The sequence below is a fragment of the Neomonachus schauinslandi genome, chromosome 3, assembly GCF_002201575.2.
Source record: "Neomonachus schauinslandi chromosome 3, ASM220157v2, whole genome shotgun sequence".
NCBI classification, from domain to species: domain Eukaryota; kingdom Metazoa; phylum Chordata; class Mammalia; order Carnivora; family Phocidae; genus Neomonachus; species Neomonachus schauinslandi.
Window position 1 is genome coordinate 189,492,933 of NC_058405.1, and position 19,487 is coordinate 189,512,419.

The 19,487-nt window shown below is 55.7% G+C and overlaps 1 protein-coding gene and 1 long non-coding RNA gene across 2 annotated transcripts in view; one reads left to right on the forward strand and one right to left on the reverse strand.

Moving 5' to 3' along the window:
* The first annotated feature begins 1,224 nt into the window (after positions 1-1,224).
* Positions 1,225-19,487, forward strand: part of MLPH (melanophilin) — a 40,649-nt gene continuing 22,386 nt past the window's right edge. The window contains exons 1-2 of the mRNA XM_044913458.1: positions 1,225-1,437; positions 7,747-7,877. Of these exons, the coding sequence (XP_044769393.1) occupies positions 7,768-7,877 (110 nt within the window). The 5' untranslated portion in view covers positions 1,225-1,437; positions 7,747-7,767. The remainder of the gene's footprint in view (positions 1,438-7,746; positions 7,878-19,487) is intronic.
* LOC110570892 lies at positions 11,891-14,530 on the reverse strand. Its single transcript, XR_002479753.1, has 3 exons — positions 14,361-14,530; positions 12,086-12,245; positions 11,891-11,977 (listed from the first exon to the last, which is right to left on the reverse strand). It is a non-coding gene; the product is annotated as an uncharacterized LOC110570892 (long non-coding RNA).

A 19,487-nucleotide genomic window follows, 5' to 3' on the forward strand; every position in this document is an offset into this window, starting at 1 on the left:
ACACACACACACCAGTTGAAGATGCCTGGTGAGAGTTCCTATCCTAAAGCAGCCCAAACGCCTGAAACACACAAATTCACTTGCAGTGCTTCCTGGCTGCAGTAGCATTTTGTGGCTTTTGAAGACTCCTTACGTATTATCTAATGTGACATCACAATGATCCTAATAAGGCTTAATTTCCTCGTCTGTAGTAGGTGTTCACCTAACAGCATCGATTATGTATTTATTAATCGTCCTATCCTATCCCCATTTCGTAGCTATGGAAACTGAGTTGCAAAGGCAGTTCCCGCGGCGGGGGCGCTGTACTTTCCGTTTCATTATTTTTGATAAGCGAGAGGGAGGCGGGGGGAGCGCTCTGAGACGCCCAACTCCGGAAAAGAGAGGGGAGATGGTGGTCCCCTAACTGTCCCTGGGAATTCCGAAGTACGGGCGGCTGGGGCTGGTGGCGGCGCCTGGGGCCGTCTGGGTTTGAAGCGTCCCTGAGCGCCGAGTCCGGGCGGGGAGGGTGCGGGGAGCTCGGAGGAGGGTCGCCCCGACCGCGTCCTCCGATGCCGCCCCGTCTGGTCTGCGCGCCCGGTGTGCTGACTTCGCCGAGAGCCGCGGCAGCGCGACCTGCAGGACGGTCCTCGGTAGGCAAGGCCTCGGTGCCCTCCCCGCGCGGGGCTCCTGGCGCTGTGGGCTTCCCGGCCCAGCCGCGACCCGACGCCGGGCAGGATGGAGGGCTGCCAGAGGCACGGGACCTGCGCGACGAAGCCGGGGACCCCAAGTCCCACTTACCAGATGGCATTCCCACTTATGAGCCGGTGGCTTTGGGTAAAGCTCTCTCCCGAGCCTCGGTTTCCCCGTCGGTAAAGCCGGAGTAAACTGCGTTCCCCCGCAGAGCTGGGTAGGAATAAAAACAAGTCCGGCGCGCTCCCAGGGCGCATTCAGGCCAGCGGGTCCCCTGGCGCTGAGGGCGGGGCCGCGGCAGCCGCAGCACCCCGACGAAGTCGCCGCAACCCCCGGGTGTGGGCTCAACCCTCCCCTCCCCGCCGCCACCCTTCTCCGGGAGGTTGGCTTGCGGCGCGGACTCTGGCGCGCTCCCGGCACCCGCACCACGCGCCCCCGCGCCCTACGTGCGGCACCCGGACGCGCTCCCGGAGCTGGGCGGGACGGGCAGGGGCGGGGCTCGGCCCACGTGACCCGGCCGGCCGCACCCGGACCTAGCCCGCGCCCCGCCAGCCCCGCAGGCCAGGTGCCCCGCGCCCCGCCTGGCCCGCCTGCGCCCTACCTGGCTTCGTGCGCCCCGCGCCCCGCCTGGCCTGCCCCGACCGTCCTGCCTCGGCCCAGTGCGCCCGGACCCGACGCCCTGCCTGGTCGCCTTCCTTTCCCTCGCAGGACCAGAGAGAGCAGCCCCGGGGGCAGCACCCGGGCCTGCCCGCCCCTAGAAAGGAGCCGGTGAGTGTGCAGTCAGAAGGGGGAATGGCGAGGCCAGTGTGGCGCCCTGGACTGGGGACCCAGGCAGAGGGAGGGTCCGTGGTGATGTGTGCAGCTCCACCCGGGTGAAAATGCCCCCGGCGGCTCCCAGGCCTTGGGCCAGGCTGTTGAGGAGGGCGCTCGCTTTCCACCAAACCCAGGCCTCAGGGATACGCTGATCAGAGAGCCTGGGTTCTCAGGGAGCCCATTTTGGGCAAAACAGTGGTTTCACTCAGAGCCTCCTGCGGGTCCGAGTGCAGACAGTGCTGAGGCTTCGGTCACCCCAGGAGTCTCAAGGCTGGACTCCCAGGGGCCCAAGGCCTTCTATGAGTCTCCCACCTGCACTGCGGTGCCACTTGGAGGGGACATAGCTCCCATGATGTTTTGCCTCGGGAGGAGGGTCCTGACCTTCCTCGGGGCTTCCCAAAGCCCCAGCTTTATTAGAATCATCTTTTGTTTACATACAGCACTCCCTCCTTCCGCCTCCCCCCATCCACCTAGTTCTAGAGATGTGGGACCGGTTGGTGGGTGAGGGCATGGCATAGTGGACACGGGTCCCAGGTCCTGGCCTGAGCTAAACCTCCCTTATAAATCCCCTCAAGTTTCTGAGGCTTAGAAACCTGTTTCCTACTAACCTTAACCCAATATTGAAAATTCCATTTTCAGTTGGGTTGGGGCTTTCATGTTTTCTTTTTTTATGTGGTGTGTTTTTAAAAATCTTATTTATGTATTTCTTTCTGAGAGGTTGGAATGGTAATGGGGGAGGTGAGGCCCCCACTAGCCCATCATGTGCCGAGGCAGGCACTGGCCGTGGCTGCGAAGCCCACAGAAAGGGCGAGGGCTTGCAGGCCATGGGTAGCTGACCAGTGACACTTCCATTCTGATCCAGCTCCTTCACCTCTTTGCTGGACGTCCCTGCCTCCGCCTCATTGTTGGGCCACTCTGCAGACCCTAGCAAGGCTACAGCTTTCCTGAGCAAGAGCCCCATCCCCTCCCAAATCTCCAGGACCTCCCCCACATCCAAAAAATGGGCACAGTGGTAGGTGCTCTGGAGGATTGACGGAGGACAGTTCTAGGAACAGGGAGAAGTCAGCGGGTTTTATTGATTAAGGCATTAGAGACTGAAACATGAAAACCAGCTGAGTGTGTCTGGTGGGGGGCTTGGGGTGGTAAAGAGGTTTCAGAGCCCTGAAGGCTAACGGGAAAGGTGACTTCGGTGCCCTTGGATGACAATGTGGTGCCTGCTCGTGTGTGTGCCGGCTCACGTGGTTGGGTCAGCCTTCTGGGGCTGACTGTCTTGTTTGTTTGAGAAGCAACCTCTGGAGGAAGAGCCCCTCCACCCTGTCCTGTAGGCTCCCCTTTTTAACACCCCGGCATCGTGCAGGGCTGGAGAGGGCTAGAGAGCTCACGAAGCCCAACCCTGTCCGGGACACAGATGGGAAAGCTGAGACCCAGAGAGGCGGGGAAGCTGTCCTAGGTCACAGGGCCAGCTGGTGCCTGAACTGGGATGGGACGCCAGCTCCTGACTCTTGGCCCTGTCCTCATCCTGCAGCCTCACCCCAGGACCCACTCTTGCTGTGGACCCTGGGGCTGAGGCCTTAGCTGCACATGCAGAAACTATGTCCTTGTATAGAAGAACATCACCAGTGACCGCCCGGAGACCTGAGAGAGCAGGGAGAATGGGCGGGGGGGGGCGCGGGGGCAAGCTACAGAGTGCCCACCCGGTGCGGTTGCTGCTAGAGCAACAAGGGTACCTGGAGCACCTCGAGCAGGGGTCCGGGGAAGCTTCTGGGTGGAAACGCTCTCATTTTGCCGCTGACAAGGGCTGGGGCTTTGGTCGCTCCTAATGAGCAGCAAGCCTTGGCCACAGAAATAGCCACACCGGCCAGCACGGAGGGTGGTGTTCGAGAAACAGCCACCAGGGTTAATACAGAGCACCCCCCAGGTGGCACATCCGCCTTCCCCCAGGAACGTGCCCGCACCTCTATCAGCAAGAGCACCTATCAGCCTCGACTCTGAGTCAGAGAGCAATTCCTGCCTCCTTTGTGAGTTGGGCATTTCATGAGAAACTTTGACTTGCTTCCCAGTTTTATTTGCTCAGGCGGGTGACCACTCGTAATCACCATTGTTCCAAGGCTCAGAGGGCAGCTGACCCAAGAGGTTGGTCGAGCCAAGTGTCATGTAGGAGGAGGAGCCTCCGCCCACACTTCCCTTGAACTTGGCCAGACTATGAACTCAGTTCTTTAACAGATAAACACAACACACCATCGAAATTCAGTGGTCTGCATCTGGGATATCAATTTTATAAAACCCATTCCACTGTCTTTGCAACTTGTTAATCTCCATGTCATCCTTGCTTTTCTCCATTACAGCTATGAAACAATCAGGGAGGGCTAACCGTCTCAGAGATTAAAAATGTGATTAAATCTGAGCAGTGGAACGGGCGAAATTGAAAGCATTTCACGCAGGAACCTCATGACTTGGAGCCTGGTGGAGACAGCCCTCCCCCCCACACATGCCCTGGGAGGTTCCCCCACGCGGGGGCAGGGACAGAAGCATGCTCCCCCGTGACTGTCGAGGGTGGAGGGGTTCCAGGGGCGAATTGGGGTCTCGGGGAGCAAACACAGTGTGTAGTGATGGGAGACGGATAATTGGCTGAAGGGCTGTCCGCTCCAGGAGCCCACGTGGGTCACACAGTGCGGCCGTACCTGGCAGACGGGCCCCCATCAGCATACCAGCCCGAAGCAAGCCAGAGGGGTGCCAGAAAAGCCTCCCCAAGATGCCAGTGACTTTTGGTCAAGTCAAAAGTATTCTCCATTCAATTTAAGGTTACTTTCCAAAGATAGTTTTCAAAAAGCACTAAAAGCGTCTGCATGTCCTTAATTCACTAAGTGGGAAGATTCAGTCACAGTAGATAAAGACCCGGGTCTTGGGCCATTGTCTCTCAACCCCTGGCTGTGCTGGGAACCTCGCTCCCCCCGCCCCAACCCCGCAGCATGGCAGAGCCTCCTACAGGCGACTCTGAACTTTGGAATCCCTCTTCCTTCCCTCCTCTCCCTCTACCCCGAAGTTGGGTAGGAGCTAAACATAAACCCTAGAGTAAAATTTTCAGGTGACGTTGAACTGCTTGGTTTGGCTGTGTCGGATGCCTCTTTTTCACCATCTAGATCATGTCGGTTCTGGTTTTATTAAACAGAGCATAGCGAACATAGGTTCACTTGCCGTAATAACTCAGCGTCATGATCAGAACTTCCAAGAGGGAGCTAAGCCACGGAGCCACAGTTTCTGTAGAAGCAAGTGGGGCCGCCTGCCGCCCTCGGCCTGCTGGTCTCCCCTGTTCACATCTCAGCCTATTTCTGAGGGGCTCACCCCCTCCTGGCAGGCACCCGCTCGCCAGAGGTGCCCAGATCCTCCAGGTCCAGCATGCATCTGGTCCCCGGGGCCTTGGTGGTCTTTGCTGTCCGAGCTGGGAAACCAAGCAGCCCTCCTTATGAGCAAGAAGCTTCCAAGAGAAGGAACAGTCTGGAAGGGGGCCCCGGGGCGGAGGGGAGACACACACATGTCCTCAGCCTCGGGGGGCAGTTCTGATGGCTAGCAGCCTTCCCATCCATCGCTTACCAGCCTCTAGGCTCTCATGGTAAAGAGTATACTAGTTTCCTTTTGTTTGGCTTCTCTCGCGCCCACCCCTCACCATCTAAGGTTCTTAAAGGAAGCCTGGAATTGTGTCTCTTTGGAGAGGAGACGGCGCTAACTAGTCAGCTGATGCTCACAGATCTTTCATCTGCTCTGAAAAGAGAACTTTAATGAATGTGCTTCTTAGGATACAATCTTTTTTTCAAAAATGGTTTAAGAAAAATGAATAAACCCCAGTGATCCATCAAAAAAGAACTTTTTCTTTTTAAAAACCAGAAATCATATATTCTAGGAGAACGGCAACAGTGAATGCCGTTTTAACACTTTCTTGTCCAAAATCTAAATTCAGCTGTCAATGAAAATAGTTTGAATGACTCTGGCACGTCAAGGCAACTTCAGAATGCATCATTCATGGTCAGCATCGTGCTTGAAGGGGGAAATACTGAGGGTTTGGTGCAAAAAATATTAAGAAATTATTTTTCACCGATTTAAGGCAGAAGTCAGGGAATACTTTCGTTGAGGGCCACGGGAACTCTGAGGAAGTTTTCACTGTAGATGGTATGTGGATGCTGCCCTGAAAAGGTCACTTGTCATAATTGACCCCTTGTGAAACAAATCAGAGTCCATCCCCAGCACAGAGCAAGTTTTGTTGACTTCTCTGTGACGAACGCTTGAATGGTCAGCAGAACTGGAAGAGAGTTGCTCCCCAGAACTCAGAAGCAAAATCAGGTCTTTCATGGGCTTGAAGAATTCCCAGGGAGTGCAGAAAGATGGGACCCCTGCTCTGACGTTCCTGAGAAACGGATTTCAGTCCTCCGTGAAGACTTGTCGAAGGCACACAGCAGTTCTCAAACTCTGTTGTCCACGGCACAACGGTCACCCAAACCGCATCTTCGCCTGAGCCTTGGTGCCCAGAGGAGAGCTGGCGTGGGTGTGGCCGCCTCGCCCTCGGGCCGAGGGGCGCCCGTGTGCAGCTCGTAGGGGACCAGAGCACTGGGAGCGCGGAACAGTACCTGCTGTGTCCTGGGAAAACACAAAGTCTCTGTCCCTCCTGGAGCTTGACAGGGACGGATGTGGCCACAGCAGTCACACCAGAAGGGGCAAAGAAATGTTCAAAGGACGGGCATGGTGGGGTGGAGGGGTGAGCAGGGTGGTCCCCTCTGGGCAGCACCCCCGGCCCCGTGCGCTCGAATCCCCCGGCGAAGTCCTCCCTCGTGTGATGATGCCTCAGTGTTGTACCCAGAGTAACGGCAGCCTCGGCATCTGTGAGTCCCGTGTACCTGCTCTGTGGGAAGAGCCAGCAGGAGGGCCAGTCCGTCCTCATCCTCTGCTCAGCCAAGCCCTTCTCTGTCCCTGTCCTGCTTCACTAGAGCTTTGCTGCTCACAGGGGTCCCGGGACCAGCAACATCGGCCTACTCCAGTGTGAGCATGACCCCCTGGGAATCTCGTTGAAATACGAATTCTGAATCAGGAGGTCTGGGGCAGGGCCTGAGAATCTGCATTTATAGCAAGCTCCCAGGAAACGCTGCTGGTCCATGAGGCACACTTGTTTTGTTTTGTTTTGAAGATTTTATTTATTTGAGAGAGAGAGAGAGAGAGCACAAGCAGGGGGAGCAGTAGAGGGAGAGGGAGAAGCAGGCCACCCGCTGAGCAGGGATCCAGACACGGGGCTCGATCCCAGGACCCCAGGATCATGACCTAAGCTGAAGGCAGACGCTTCACCAACTGAGCCACGCGGGCAAACCAAATAGCATGCAAGGTTCTAAGGTTCTGCTTATCTTGGCTTTTGGCATCTGGATTTTCCTTCCTCTGTCCTTTTAACATGGACTGGGATCCGGTTTAATGTCTACAAATAGGGCATAAAATCACCTGAAGTCTGCCTTCCTGGCCAGCAGGTTACCTAGAAACAGGGCGTCACACAATGCCGCCGTGTTAAGCAGTGGAATGAAGTCAGGATCTTGGAGGAGGGTGAGGCCCGGGCGTCGGGGCGACCAATGTGCGCCCGGGCTTCAGCGCTCCCACAGCCGACCTCCCTCGGGTAAACCGAGCTCCCGCCGACCGTGCTGCCCACGGGCTTGGTAGCCACTCCCTCATCTGCCGGCACTTCGGCCCCACCGTGGGAAGAATGCGCACGCCCCCCTTGCCCCTCACAGACATAGTGACCTCACAGACGTCACATTGGGGCCACCGCTCAGCAGGCCAGGGTGTGTACCCGCGACTCCACAGCTTGACCAGGAATCTGGGCGGAAGTTGCCTCTTTTCGGCGGTGTTGCTTCCACCAGGGGTTCTAAGGCAAAAAGCCCATGGATGGAGCACATCTCCAGCATTTCCCCAGCATTTCTGGGGTTCCCGCTGCAGAGCATGACCCTGGGACGGGGGAAAGCAGCGCGCCCCTAGACACCGACATCGCCAGCGTTCTCTCACGGTGGAGGGACAGTGGCCCCGTGGCTCAGTGTGTGAGTCCCAGGGGTGCAGGAATTCCACATATAAACCTGACACATTTCAGCTACACAAATCTGCCTGTTTTAGTAAAGCCTTCCGCCCAGGTCCAGACAAACGGCCCGGGATCTCGGTACATTCTGTTTTGTCTCTTACTTTATGGCTTAGGCACTGTCCACAGGCTTACGGGGTGACCACCGGTGATCCTGTCTTTTCCAGGTGTGATCCTGACAAGCAGAGATGGGGAGAAAACTGGATCTGTCCAAGCTCACGGACGAAGAGGCCAAGCACGTCTGGGAAGTGGTTCAACGGGACTTTGATCTGAGAAGGAAGGAAGAGGAAAGACTGGAGTAAGTGTGGGGGGCCGAGCCCGCCACTCCGGTGTCCTCTGAAGGGGCCTCGCAGGGCGCCCAGGGCGGGCAGACAACGGGAAGCATGGGTGCTGGACACCGGATGGGAAGCTGGCCGCTGGGAAATGTCCCGCTTTCTGGGCTCGGCTTCCTCCTAATTAAAATGAGGGGACCTGACTTTCCAGCCTGCATTCAGGTGTCCCCTGAATAGTTTCATTTCCTCTTGACCCAGCTTCAGGGTCACATTGTCTCCTGAACCAGGTGATGCTTTGGCCATGACATAGCGAGCTAGAGGTGATAAAATAGGGAAACACCCAGAATGTCGGGATGGAGGGGTTTTAGGATCGAGGCTGGCTCTGTCTGTCTTTCCAGCGTGTTGAATGGTACCCATCCTCGAATGGGCAGCCATGGATGGAGTCAGCACCCACCGCCATTATTTACCCCCTTCACCTGTAACGCTTAGCTGGGCACCGTGCTCCTTTCTGACCCTTTCTTGGTGTCCGTGGCAGCTGGTAGACCTATTGAAAAGGAGACCCTGGAGCAAAGATTCATGGAGGAGGGGGGCAGGCACTCCAGGCGGAAGCAGAGAGGAGGTAGGAGAGGAGTAGGGTGCCAGCCGTGTGGGGCCTCTATGGGACTGAGACCTTCGGAGTCCCAGCCGCCATCAGGCAGGGGAACAGTGAGACCTGGCTGCTGCCCTGCAAGCTGTGGGCTCCGAGAAACCGTCAGCTGTACTTAGAGGATGGAGCCAGCAAGTCTGCCCACGACCGGTCGTGCGAGTACCGCAGGCGACTCCAGGGTCAGGGCCTGAGTAGCTGGGAGGATGGGTTGTCTCTGCCTCTGCTGGGGAAGGCGAGGTGGAGCAGGTTTGGGGGAACCAGGAAAGGCTTCAGACAGGTTGCGGTTAGGTTGCCTGTGGGACATCAAGGGGACAAGTGCTGCCGGGAGCTCAGAAGGGAGTGTGGAGTTGTCACCAATAGATGGTATTTGTGAGTTTCCTGGGGCAGGTGTACTATAATCACTGGGAGTTCAGCGCCTTACGATGCGTACATGTCTCATGGTTCTGGAGGTAGAAGTCTTCAGATCAAGGTGTCAGCAGGCCTGAGTTCTTTCTAGAAGCTCCAGGGACGAATCTGTCCGTGCCTTCCCCAGCTGCCAGAGGCGCCCACACTCCCTCGCGCCCGGCCCTGCCTCTGTCCTCAGGGCGGCCAGCCTGGCATCCAGCCCTCACTCCGCTTTCATCCTCCTTCTCTCTCTGCCCCTTGTAAGGACCTGTGTTGACACTGGGCCCGCCCAGATAGTCCAGGGTGACCTCCCGCCTCAAGATCCTCAACTTAATCACATCTGCAGGGGCCCCTTTGCCAGGTGAGGTGACATATTTACAGGTCCCGGGAACCAGGAACATAGGACAGTTCTCACATGGGAGGAGTGTTATTTGACTGACCCCAGTGTGTTGTCACCAGGCAGGAGGAGACCCCTGCAGGAGGGAGTCCAGAGAGAGAAAGACAGGGCCCCCAAGGAGACAGAGAAGGACCAGCTGTGCGGGGAGCTCTGGGTCCCAACACAGAACGAAGTCCATAACAATGGACAAGCCACTAAGAGAAACAGGCGTGGTTCTGGCGGGCGACCCTGGTGTCAGCAGGGAGGGGTCCGAGTCGGTGTCGCCAAGGCCTCCCGCTGCCCCCTGCCCCGCCCCCACCCCCGCCTTTCTCCCGTGGGCTCCTGGTCACCCCCTGGGTTTGGTCATGAGGCCGCTTCCACCCTGCTGGCCTCTGGGGACTGCCAGCCCCTAAGGCGCCCCCTCGAGACCTCACACTGGAGCCCACAGGAGGCCTTGATCTGACCCGACCTCCAGGTCCCAAGTGGGGGCCAGAGCTGCCCGCCCTGCGCTCCGCCCCTTCTCCCTCTGCTTCTGATGACCCACTTCCCCACATGCTGAAGCCCCTCCCTCTCTTTCCTTTCTTCCTGTGAACCCTCCAGTGCCCTCTCACTCTTACTCACAGCAGCTCCCCTGCCCTGGCCGTGGCCGCCGGGCCCTGCAGAGGGCCACGAGCTGTGCCAGCAAAGCCAGCCTGGCCTTCCCGCTTGGCAGCACCCCCTTCCCCTCGGATGGACCAGACCCTGCCTGCAGGCAACCCAGCGGTTGTCGACTTTTATTTTAAGTATATATGGAAACACAGATAAATGGGAAGGAGGGGAACCCAGCTCTCAGGGAGCAGACGGAGAACCACCTGGGCCAGGTCCCAAGAGGCAGCCTCTTTCCCAGAGACCCTTGAGCTGGGCTGCTCCACCTTCATCTAGACAGCTGAAGCGGTCTCGCAGAAATCCCTGTGTTTCTTGCGTGAAGGTACGTCATATTCCTTGGGTCATTTCACACTGCCGAGAGGAGACAGGCTCAGCTGATCTCTCGACGCTGTTGGAAACGGAAGGCTCCTACAAGGATGCAGACCGTGACTCCCCCGGTCCTGCGTGCAGCCTGTGGCCCAGGCCAGGCCCCCGGGGCCAGTAATGGTCAGGGTGCCCCCCTCATTCAGCAGTGTCTGATGCTGTCTGCTCAGAAAGGGCCAGTCGTGGAAGTGGGAGGTGGGGTGTGGGGGGATTGGCCCGCTCTGCCGTGTCTACTGGGCCTGCCATGTGCTTGGGGTGGGCTCGTTGAATACCCGCTCTCAGACTGGAGGAGGCTGTCTGGGGGGGTGTCAATGCTGAGCAGTGCTGTGAGCTGCAGAGAGGCCATGGCGGGGAAAGTCTGTGTCACATGAACATTGTGCCAAGCGCAGTGAAGCCCACTGGCCTTACCGTGACTGGTTCTTGCCGTGCAAACAGGGCTCTAGCAGGTGATACGTTTGGGATGTAAAGAGTCATTCTGGGAGGGAGGTGGAAGGGAAGGGCTTTTATAGTTCTTATCATTTTTGATGGTTTCGTCTCTTGTTCACTGTGCTGCTAGTTAAATATGCAGCAAAAACTAAAGCCGCCTCTGACTGTGAGGAACCTTTTCTGCAGTGTCCCCCCGACCCCGGGCCACCGCAGGACCCGGGCATGTGGTCCCGAGGCACAAGGGTGGGCGTGATGAGCACCAGGAGGTCAGGACACGTGGGTTCAAGTCCAGCCCAGACAGGCAGCTTTGCCGAGAAAGGGCACGGCTGAAACCAGCCTAAAGATAAAGACTCTGGGTTCTTGACACCGGACTTGGTTGACAGAGCAGCTAACTCGAGTTCTCTGCTCCGTGAACCAGTCATGGGCCAAGCGGAGAAATCGGTCATCCGGAGACCACGAGCTGGGTAGCCATGTGACAAACCGAGCAGCTCGGGAATCGCTCCAATGGGTTTCTGATGTCTTGGCCATCCTCCAAAAGGGACGCTAAATGAAAGGTTCGGCTCAAGGAACCTACCACAGTCACTGATGGAACTGAGTGAACAGGGAAGAAATTGTGAAACCAAGAAACACGTTCACCAAATGGAAAGAACTTTCCTATCCTGAATATGCGTCAGGTGGACGCTGTGTCTGGGCCTGATTCGCCAGGAGCAAATTTGCCAAGGGGCAGTTTGCTAAACAACCAGCTCACCGAACATACCAACTGGAAAACAGACAACAACGATATTTCTTTTAATATTTACAAGTTAACAGAAATGCATATTAGGTGGATTTCTCCCCAGACGTGGAAGTGCCAATCCGCTGTAAAGGATATAGGGACAGGGCCTGGGTGAAGACTCCAGCACCTGTTCCCAAGCTGTAGAAGAAACACATCTTTGGGTCTCCTCTGTCAAAGCACATGACAAATGAGCTGGCCCAGATCCCTGATATTTGGGAGGATAGGCAACACAGATGCCTTCCCTCCGAATCGACTGGAAGGAGTTTTCCTAGGTTCTAACTCATGAGTGGCAGGCACCACATAGAGAGCATCCTGAATGGGGGGCTTTCCTTGCAGGCTGTTTCGGGAAATGGACGAGAAGGAAGGGGGAGCCCATGCCGTCTTTGATATAGCCCCAGGCACATAGAAATCTCTCCCTGCAGTTGGCGTGTGGGACCAGGGACTTAGGAGTGGGGTGTTTACCGTACGGTGTGTCCTGTTATTCCTGGCTTCCTCCCATCAGGATGTGATGCTGCACTCCAAAGAATCAAAAATTCAAAGATATACAAAATTAGGATGTTAAAAACCTTGGCATCAGTAAGTGCTTTAGGATAGATTTAACTTACTACCTGTTTCCTACCATCGAGTCCTGAGCAGTGGGCTATATAATGAGGACGTGTGTCTTGCTGTGGATGAACTTCGAGCCTTAAAGTCGGGCAGACGCTTGTGTGAGAGCATGGTCCTCTTTACGCCCAGTCTGCTACCTGGTGCAGGGCCTGGGCTGTGAGCCATCCCGGGTTCTAGGGAGACAAAACATAGGATTATCTTGGGACGCCTGGGTGGCTCGGTCGGTTAAGCATCTGCCTTCGGCTCAGGTCATGATCCCAGTGTCCTGGGATCTGCCTGCATCCGCTCCCTGCTCAGCGGGGAGCCTGCTTCTCCCTCTGCCCCTCCCCCCCTCCGCTCTTGTGCTCTTGCTCTCACTCTCTCTCAAATAAATAAATAAAATCTTAAAAAAACGTAGGATTATCTCAGTGACACAGAAGAGTGTTTGGTAGCATGATGAGAGGATATTCTGATCCAGCAAGGATCTTAAGAGTGAAGAACTAGAAAGACCCTAATGTCCAAAATTACAAGCTTTCGCTAAATAACCAACTTGAACCATGAATTCAACAATGGATCACCTGGCGCCCATTAAAAATAAAGTTGTAGCAATAAATCTTCATGACCAGTTCATAAGATATTAAGTGGAAAAGCAGATTGTGAAAATGTATGGGTTTATGACGTTTCACTTTTTTAAAATGCAGAGAAAGGTCTAATAATAACAGAGGCTCTGTGCTCCCTGAGCTTTTTCTTGCTCTGCTCCCCTGCACTCACGTCTGGGGGTCTAGCCCCTTCTGTTCCTTTTGCTGATCCTCCTGGACCCCCCGGTATTCACGTTCAGAGGGTCCAGGGCCCCCACCTCAGCTCTGCTCTGTGCACGCTCACTCCCTGAGGGATGCGCACCAGCACCGTGGCGCTGATGCTCCCTAGACCCGCGCTGCCCAGTGGAACGAGGAACTAAACTACATCTGCTCCCCAGGGTGTGGCCAGTAGCCACCTGCACCTGTTGAGCCCTTGAAATGTGCCTGACGCCACTGGGGAACCAACTTTGTCTTTTTTTTCCTCATTGTAACTAACTTAAGTAGCCCCATGTGCCTCGTGGCTGCCATATTGGACGGCGCGGGTCTAGACAGCAGGTCCCAGTGTGTGCCCTCAGCCAAGAACTGTCCCCAGAACCTGCGAGGCAGGTAGACAGATGGCTGCGGAGCACATCGGCCAGGGGTCTAACCAGTGTCTCTAAGACAGCAAGTCTAAGACAGGTCTGGATTCCCCCAAGGCCCCCGCTTCCCCATCTTGGAATCAGCCTGGCTGCTGAGGTCAAGTGCTCAGGAATCACGGTCATTTCCACTCCTTCCCTGTCATCCTACATTTCATGCCTCAACAAACCCTATTGGCTCAGCCCTCAAAATAAATCCCGGCTGTGGCTGGCCGGCCACACACAGCCACCCCGCTTCATGCCACACCATCTCTCTGCTGGACATCTCCCCTCCACCCTCCCTGCCCTGTTGTCTTTCTCCCCGTGGCCCCCAGGAGTCGCCTCTCCCCCAGGTCTCCCTATTGCACCCTCCTTCACATCACTCGTATCCCTTCTCAGACATCACCTCCCCAGAGAAGCCTCCGCAGATTGCCCTTTCTAAAATAGCCACCACCGTCCCAACACTACTTCCTTCTGCTTATCCCTCCGCAGCACTCAGGGCTCATCTAATATATGAGTCATGTACTTGTTGAGTAGAATCTGTCTCCCCGCCCGTGTCTAAGCCCAGTGAGGGCTCAGTTTTGTCACTAGCGCCCAGAACAGTGCCTGACCACGGAAAGACAAATGGCTGTCTTTCGATGTGCACTTGGGGCTTTGTGTTAGATCATTTACTCCCTAGACAAGCTTGCCACGCGGCTGCTCTTCTTATCCACATTTCCAGGAGAGGCCGCTGAGGATGGGCCAGGCTCCCCGGCTGTGAAGAATGTCCAGAAATGAATGGTTAACTGTGGGACTGTGTGGGGGAGGGGAGATCTTGCCGCGCGTCGGTTTGTCATATCGCTCCTCTCTGTGTTCAACATTCATCCTCGTTACTCGGCTATTAAGGAGTCTTCGCTACAGAAAAGATAGGCGTGATTTTTTAATGCCACATAAGTAAAGAGTAGCACCCAAGGAAGCCTCCTGGAAGGGAACATGGAGAGAATGACCCAGCTCTTTAACTCCCTCCGTCTGGGGAAGAGCTGGGGCTGCAGACACCTGCATCCTTGACCCGACAGCCATGCGCAGCAGAGAGAGAGGCGAGCCTCCACCTGGCGTTCCGGAGGCCGTACGTACTCACTGCTGGTTTGCGGGCTGCCTCCTGGGCTCCAATGAGGTCCCGAGTTTGCAGGCTGCTGAGCTGCACCCCCATCTACGGAGGTGGCTTCTCAACTGCATCCATGCTGGGAAGGATTGAGTAACCCCAAAGCACAGGGGGGGCGAGAGAGCTCAGGCAGTGACTCATGCCCCTGGGAGAGGACAGAGCTTACCTAAATAGAACACCCTGTTTTCAAGGGCACAGCCTGAAAATCAAATATTAGCCCTGCGAGCCTTCCCCAGAAGGGCAAACAGGTGGACCTGTGGATTCGCAATCTCTACAAACAGATCGGGGTTCCTGAAATGCTCTCTGAAAGCTCTCCCAGCGTGAGACGTGGGCAAACGAGGCAGGCATTAGGAATACTGCTACCAAGGGATGTGAGGTCCCCCTAGCTGGGGGGCCACGTGGGGCCTGGAGGGTAGGCTCAGCCGGAAAGTGCCCCCGGGGCTCCCGGGACACCAGAGGCCTCTGGCTCTCACAGCAGCAAACTGGTCAGACCTGTCCTGTTTGTCGTCCTGTGGTCAGTCTCCTCCAAGTACTTCACAAAATGTTAGCAAGTTTCTGTTTCCCATCATTATCCTTCCTGGTATTTATTCATATAGTCAGGACTTTGGATGCACATACTTGCTCTTCACCTCTCCTTACGCCGTGCTGTCCTTCAGTTGTGACTGAACGTCCTGCCTAGTTTGGGCGCCATGCTTTCCGTGATTTAGCATCCTGATGCTGTGACTCATCGGTGCCTTCCGGCCCCAATACCGCGTTCCTGGGGTCACGCCTGGGATTCTTCTCTCCGTCTGGAGCACATCTGCAGGTTATTTTCTCAGGAAGGGCATGGGCTGTGGAGTTGACAGCTGGGAGTAAGATCCGCTCGCCCACTTTCCCTTCAGAACTCTGGCAGAACAATGCGCCCCCAAAGACGCCCACCTCCTGATCCCCCGAATCTGTGATTGGGTCAGGTCATGTGCCGAAGGGGGATGCGCTTGCAGATGCAGTGAAGGCTGCTGATCAGCTGGCCTGGACTTGGGGAGACGGTCCTGGGCCCCCCATCTGGGCTCAGGGTGATCACAAGGGGCCCAGCAGGAGGAAGGAAGGGGGGCAGGGCAGCGCTGTGAGGAGCACCCCAGCAGCCATGCTGGCTCCGAAGGTTAGAGGAAGGGGGGCCGCGGGCCAACAGTACGCCCTCAGGATGCTGGAAAGAGCAAGAGAACAGATTCTCCCCCAGAGCCTCCCCGAAGGATTACCGTCCTGCCAACACCTTGATTTTGGCCCCGTGACCGCCACGTCAGACTTCTGACCTCCAGGGCCATCAGATGAAAAGGCCGTGTTATTTTAAGCCATGAAATGTGTGGGCATTTGCCAGAGCAGCAACAGGGAACTGCCCCGTGGCCACCAGCTTCCTCTCCCCACCTCACAGAGAGCCACCGGCCCGCCGGCTCATGCTTCCCCAGAGCGAGCCCGCCGCGTCCCAACCGAGCGCTGCGGGCCGACGGCGTGTGTGCGGCCGGCAGTCCGGCAACTCCTGATCTGAAGACCCCGCTCCTTTTCTTCTCCTGCTTGGGAGAGGTTTCCTGTATTCTTCCAGGGATCACTGTTTCCGTGGCACGGTCAAAACTCAGAGCCACCCAAGCTGTGCCGAGAAGAGCAGCTCCTTACCTGCCCGTCTGAGATTGCTCGTGGGCCCCCACCGCCCGAGCGGGACATGGCTACAGCTCTGCTGGTGTCTGGTGTCCGACACTCTGCTCGCTTACACCGACTCTTTACGCCCTCGTCTTGTCTTTCAGAGTCCCCCATCCCCACGCCCCCTGCTTCTGGCCCTCAGGGTGACAGAGTTGCTGGGGGCTTGGCTCCACACACTGCCCACTGGCTCCTTGCTGGTCCCTGAGACGGAGTGGAGGGTCAGGTCAGCTTCCCGAATGAGGACCATCACTCATGAATCGTCCTGGCCGGGCGTTGGGAGTGGCCAGCCCCCACCCCTGAGATCCCTGATCCCAGCCATCAGCCTCATGTGCCACGGCCTCTTCTCCCCAACCCTGGACTCACAGTCCCCGGGCCTCTCAGCACCTCATGCTGCCCTCCAGGGACAGGGTCTAAGGATCACCTGAGCAGAAGGCCTGGTCCGAGCTCATGCCTCTTTCAGCGGCTGCTGGGGGACGGGGGTGCCATGGCCACCACGTGTTCCTCCCTAGCTGACCCTGGAGGGTGCACCACCAACCCCTGGGTCCTGGGCTGTCCCCAGTACTCACACGTTTCCACCGAGCTCCCATCAGGATTCCCCCCTAAGGGGGGAGAGCAAGGACACGTGGGTCTGCCCTCTTCACGTCGCCCCCAGCCCTTCTCCCCTCCACACCCAGTCGTGAGTGAGAGGAAACTTGCCTTCCCTGTCCTGTCCTTGCACCGGACCGGCCTCATCCTGCGAGGTCACTAAGCCTCTCTTGAGGACAGCGGGCATCTCCCCTCCACTCTGGGCTCTGGATGTTGGCACCCCAGGGCGGGCTGGAAGTCGGCGGGCAGAGCACAGTGCTGTGGGTTTCTGATGCCAGGGTCACCCCTCTGCTGAGCTTCTCCTCCATCTGTCCCTGATTTCACCGCCGCCCCCTCTCTCCTCATTCCTATCCCTTCAGCCTTTGCTCTGTATCTGGGGCAGCAAACTTGCTCCAGAATCAGCTGTTCTCAAGCATTTTGGCCTCAGAGTCCCTTTACATTCTTAAATTATTGAGAACCCCAAAGAGCTTATGTTCATATGGATTAAGTATGTCAATATTGACCCTATTGGAAATTAAAACCAGGCATTTTAAAAAATATTCATTCATTCATTCATTGAAAAATAACAACACTAAACCCCTTACATGTTAACATAAATGACATTTTTATGAAACGTAACTTTTCCTGAAACAGATGAGAAGACCGGCATGTTCTGTATTTTTGGAAATCCCTTCCACATCTGGTGTAATAGGAGATGGTTGAATTCTCATTTTGGCTTTTGTTCTGAATGTATTGTAATATGTTGTTTTGGCTGAAGAATTTGAAGAAAATCTAGCCTCGTACTGATACGCAGTTGGAAAAATGGAGCATGTTTCAGTAGTCTTCCCAAATGATTTTTTTTAAAGATTTTATTTATTTGATAGAGTGAGTGAGAGAGCACAAGCAGAGGGGGACAGTAGAGGGAGAGGGAGAAACAGACTCCCCGCCGAGCAGGGAGCCCAATGTGGGGCTCGATCCCAGAACCCCGGGACCATGACCCGCGCCGAAGGCAGACGCTCAACCATCTGAGCCACCCAGGCGCCCTCTTCCCAGATGATTGTGGACGTTGTGCTTTGATACTACATGGGAACCCAGCAACGGGTGATTTCTTCAAGGTAGTTGCATGGTGGGATCTGAACGCATATCAGTGAACTAAAATCCATCGATCTGTCCTGCACTCAGACTGCATCTCGTATCCATGTGAGGTTTTGTCACACCATATACAGTTTCTAAATGGTGACACATTTCATTATATACCAAAAAAATCACATCGATGGCCATCACCGCTGGTCTCAGCAGCAACATCTAAATGATGGACGCTGTCGAGCTCACGGTGGCAGACATAAATTCCCCAAGATTCTTCTCCGTGCTCGAAAGCTTGAGTTTTGTCATGGGCCACAAATATCGTCACTTGTTTTCCTCAAGGTGACGGGCTCACAGTGTTCATTTCTAAGAGAATATCTGGCAAACACCCAAGTCAGAATAGTTTATTTTCTAGTTGTGCTTTTAAGTAAAAATGATGCTTCGTGAAAAAAAGAAATTCTAGTTCATGTTGGAACTCCAGCAACTGGCTGCTTCCTTACATTGAGACCTCGGTGGTGCTTCAGGACGTAGCAGAAATGCTTTCAGGGCGTGCTTCTCGTTTCTTCACATGGGACGTTAAAAAGACATGGGCTCAAGGGTCAAGGTTAGTAAGATGAGTAACTTACTGTAGCATCAAGGACATGCCTTGAATCAGGACACACTTCAGCAAAGACATGCTCTTTGCCTTTGTGACAAACGCCGCAAGGACTGCTGGTCCAGTTTGTACCTCTGCCTTGACCCACGCCAAGGTCCTAGCTGTTTGGCCGCCATTGCTTCACCATGGGTGCAGGAGAAATAACATCTCAGATGAGAGAGAGAACATCTCAGCATTGTTACTAAAATAGTTCTGACCTTGTGGCGCCTCTTAAAGGGTCTTGAGAACCTCCAGAGGTCCCTGGACCACACCTTGGGAACCACAGTTCTAAATCGTGGGACGTGATATGTAATATGTACGGTGGTAATTCCGGCCCATTGTCAGTTTCCATCCCTTCCCATCTTTGTTTGGACCATCTCTCCTCCACCTCAGTGAGCATAGCCTGTGGTCCTTCCATCTCAGCCTGGTTCCTTCTTTATCTCCTCCTCTCTTCATCCCAGTTAGTGCACCAAGCATGCTTGTTTCAAGTCTTCTTCTGGTTCTGACAGTCGATCACATTCAGGGTGTCTTTTCTTCCTGGGGCTGACTTAAACTGATAGCTACATATTGGGCCTTTGTCTGCCGATGCAGCCATCGTGGAGTGACATCTGGTCGACCCAGTGTTTGCCACAGGCAGGGTGTGTGGATTGCTCTGGCCCCCATCACCTCCTCCCCACGCGGCTCCAGGTGGTGTGATTGCCCCTGAAATATGTCAGTGTCCAGCCACCACCCACGCGGCTCTTACCTCAGAGGACTTCCGGCCCCAGGATTCGGTGTGTGTCCTGCAGGTCCTCATCCTTCCTCCTGCTGGGCTGGGGGTATGGTTTTGCCTGGATGCAGAATGAGGGGCACTCGCTGGGAGAGAGGTGAAGGGGTGGCCTCTAGATTTTCTGAGGGGAAATGGAGGAGGTTAGGCCCTCCGCACCTGGCTCCACGTGCCTATGCTCCCGGGCTCGGGGCAAGGATGTCAGCGCAGCTTTATCCGTGGATGACAGCTCCCCACCCCCCCGGATTGCTGCCAACACAAGGCCGTGTTTTCTTGGTTGTCAAAGCTGAGACGAGAGTTTCGTTTGTGGGCCCGTGTTCCAGAGTGTTTGAGCAACGAGCGGGGAGCGGGGAATCAGTGAAGTGCAGTCAACACCACTTAAAAC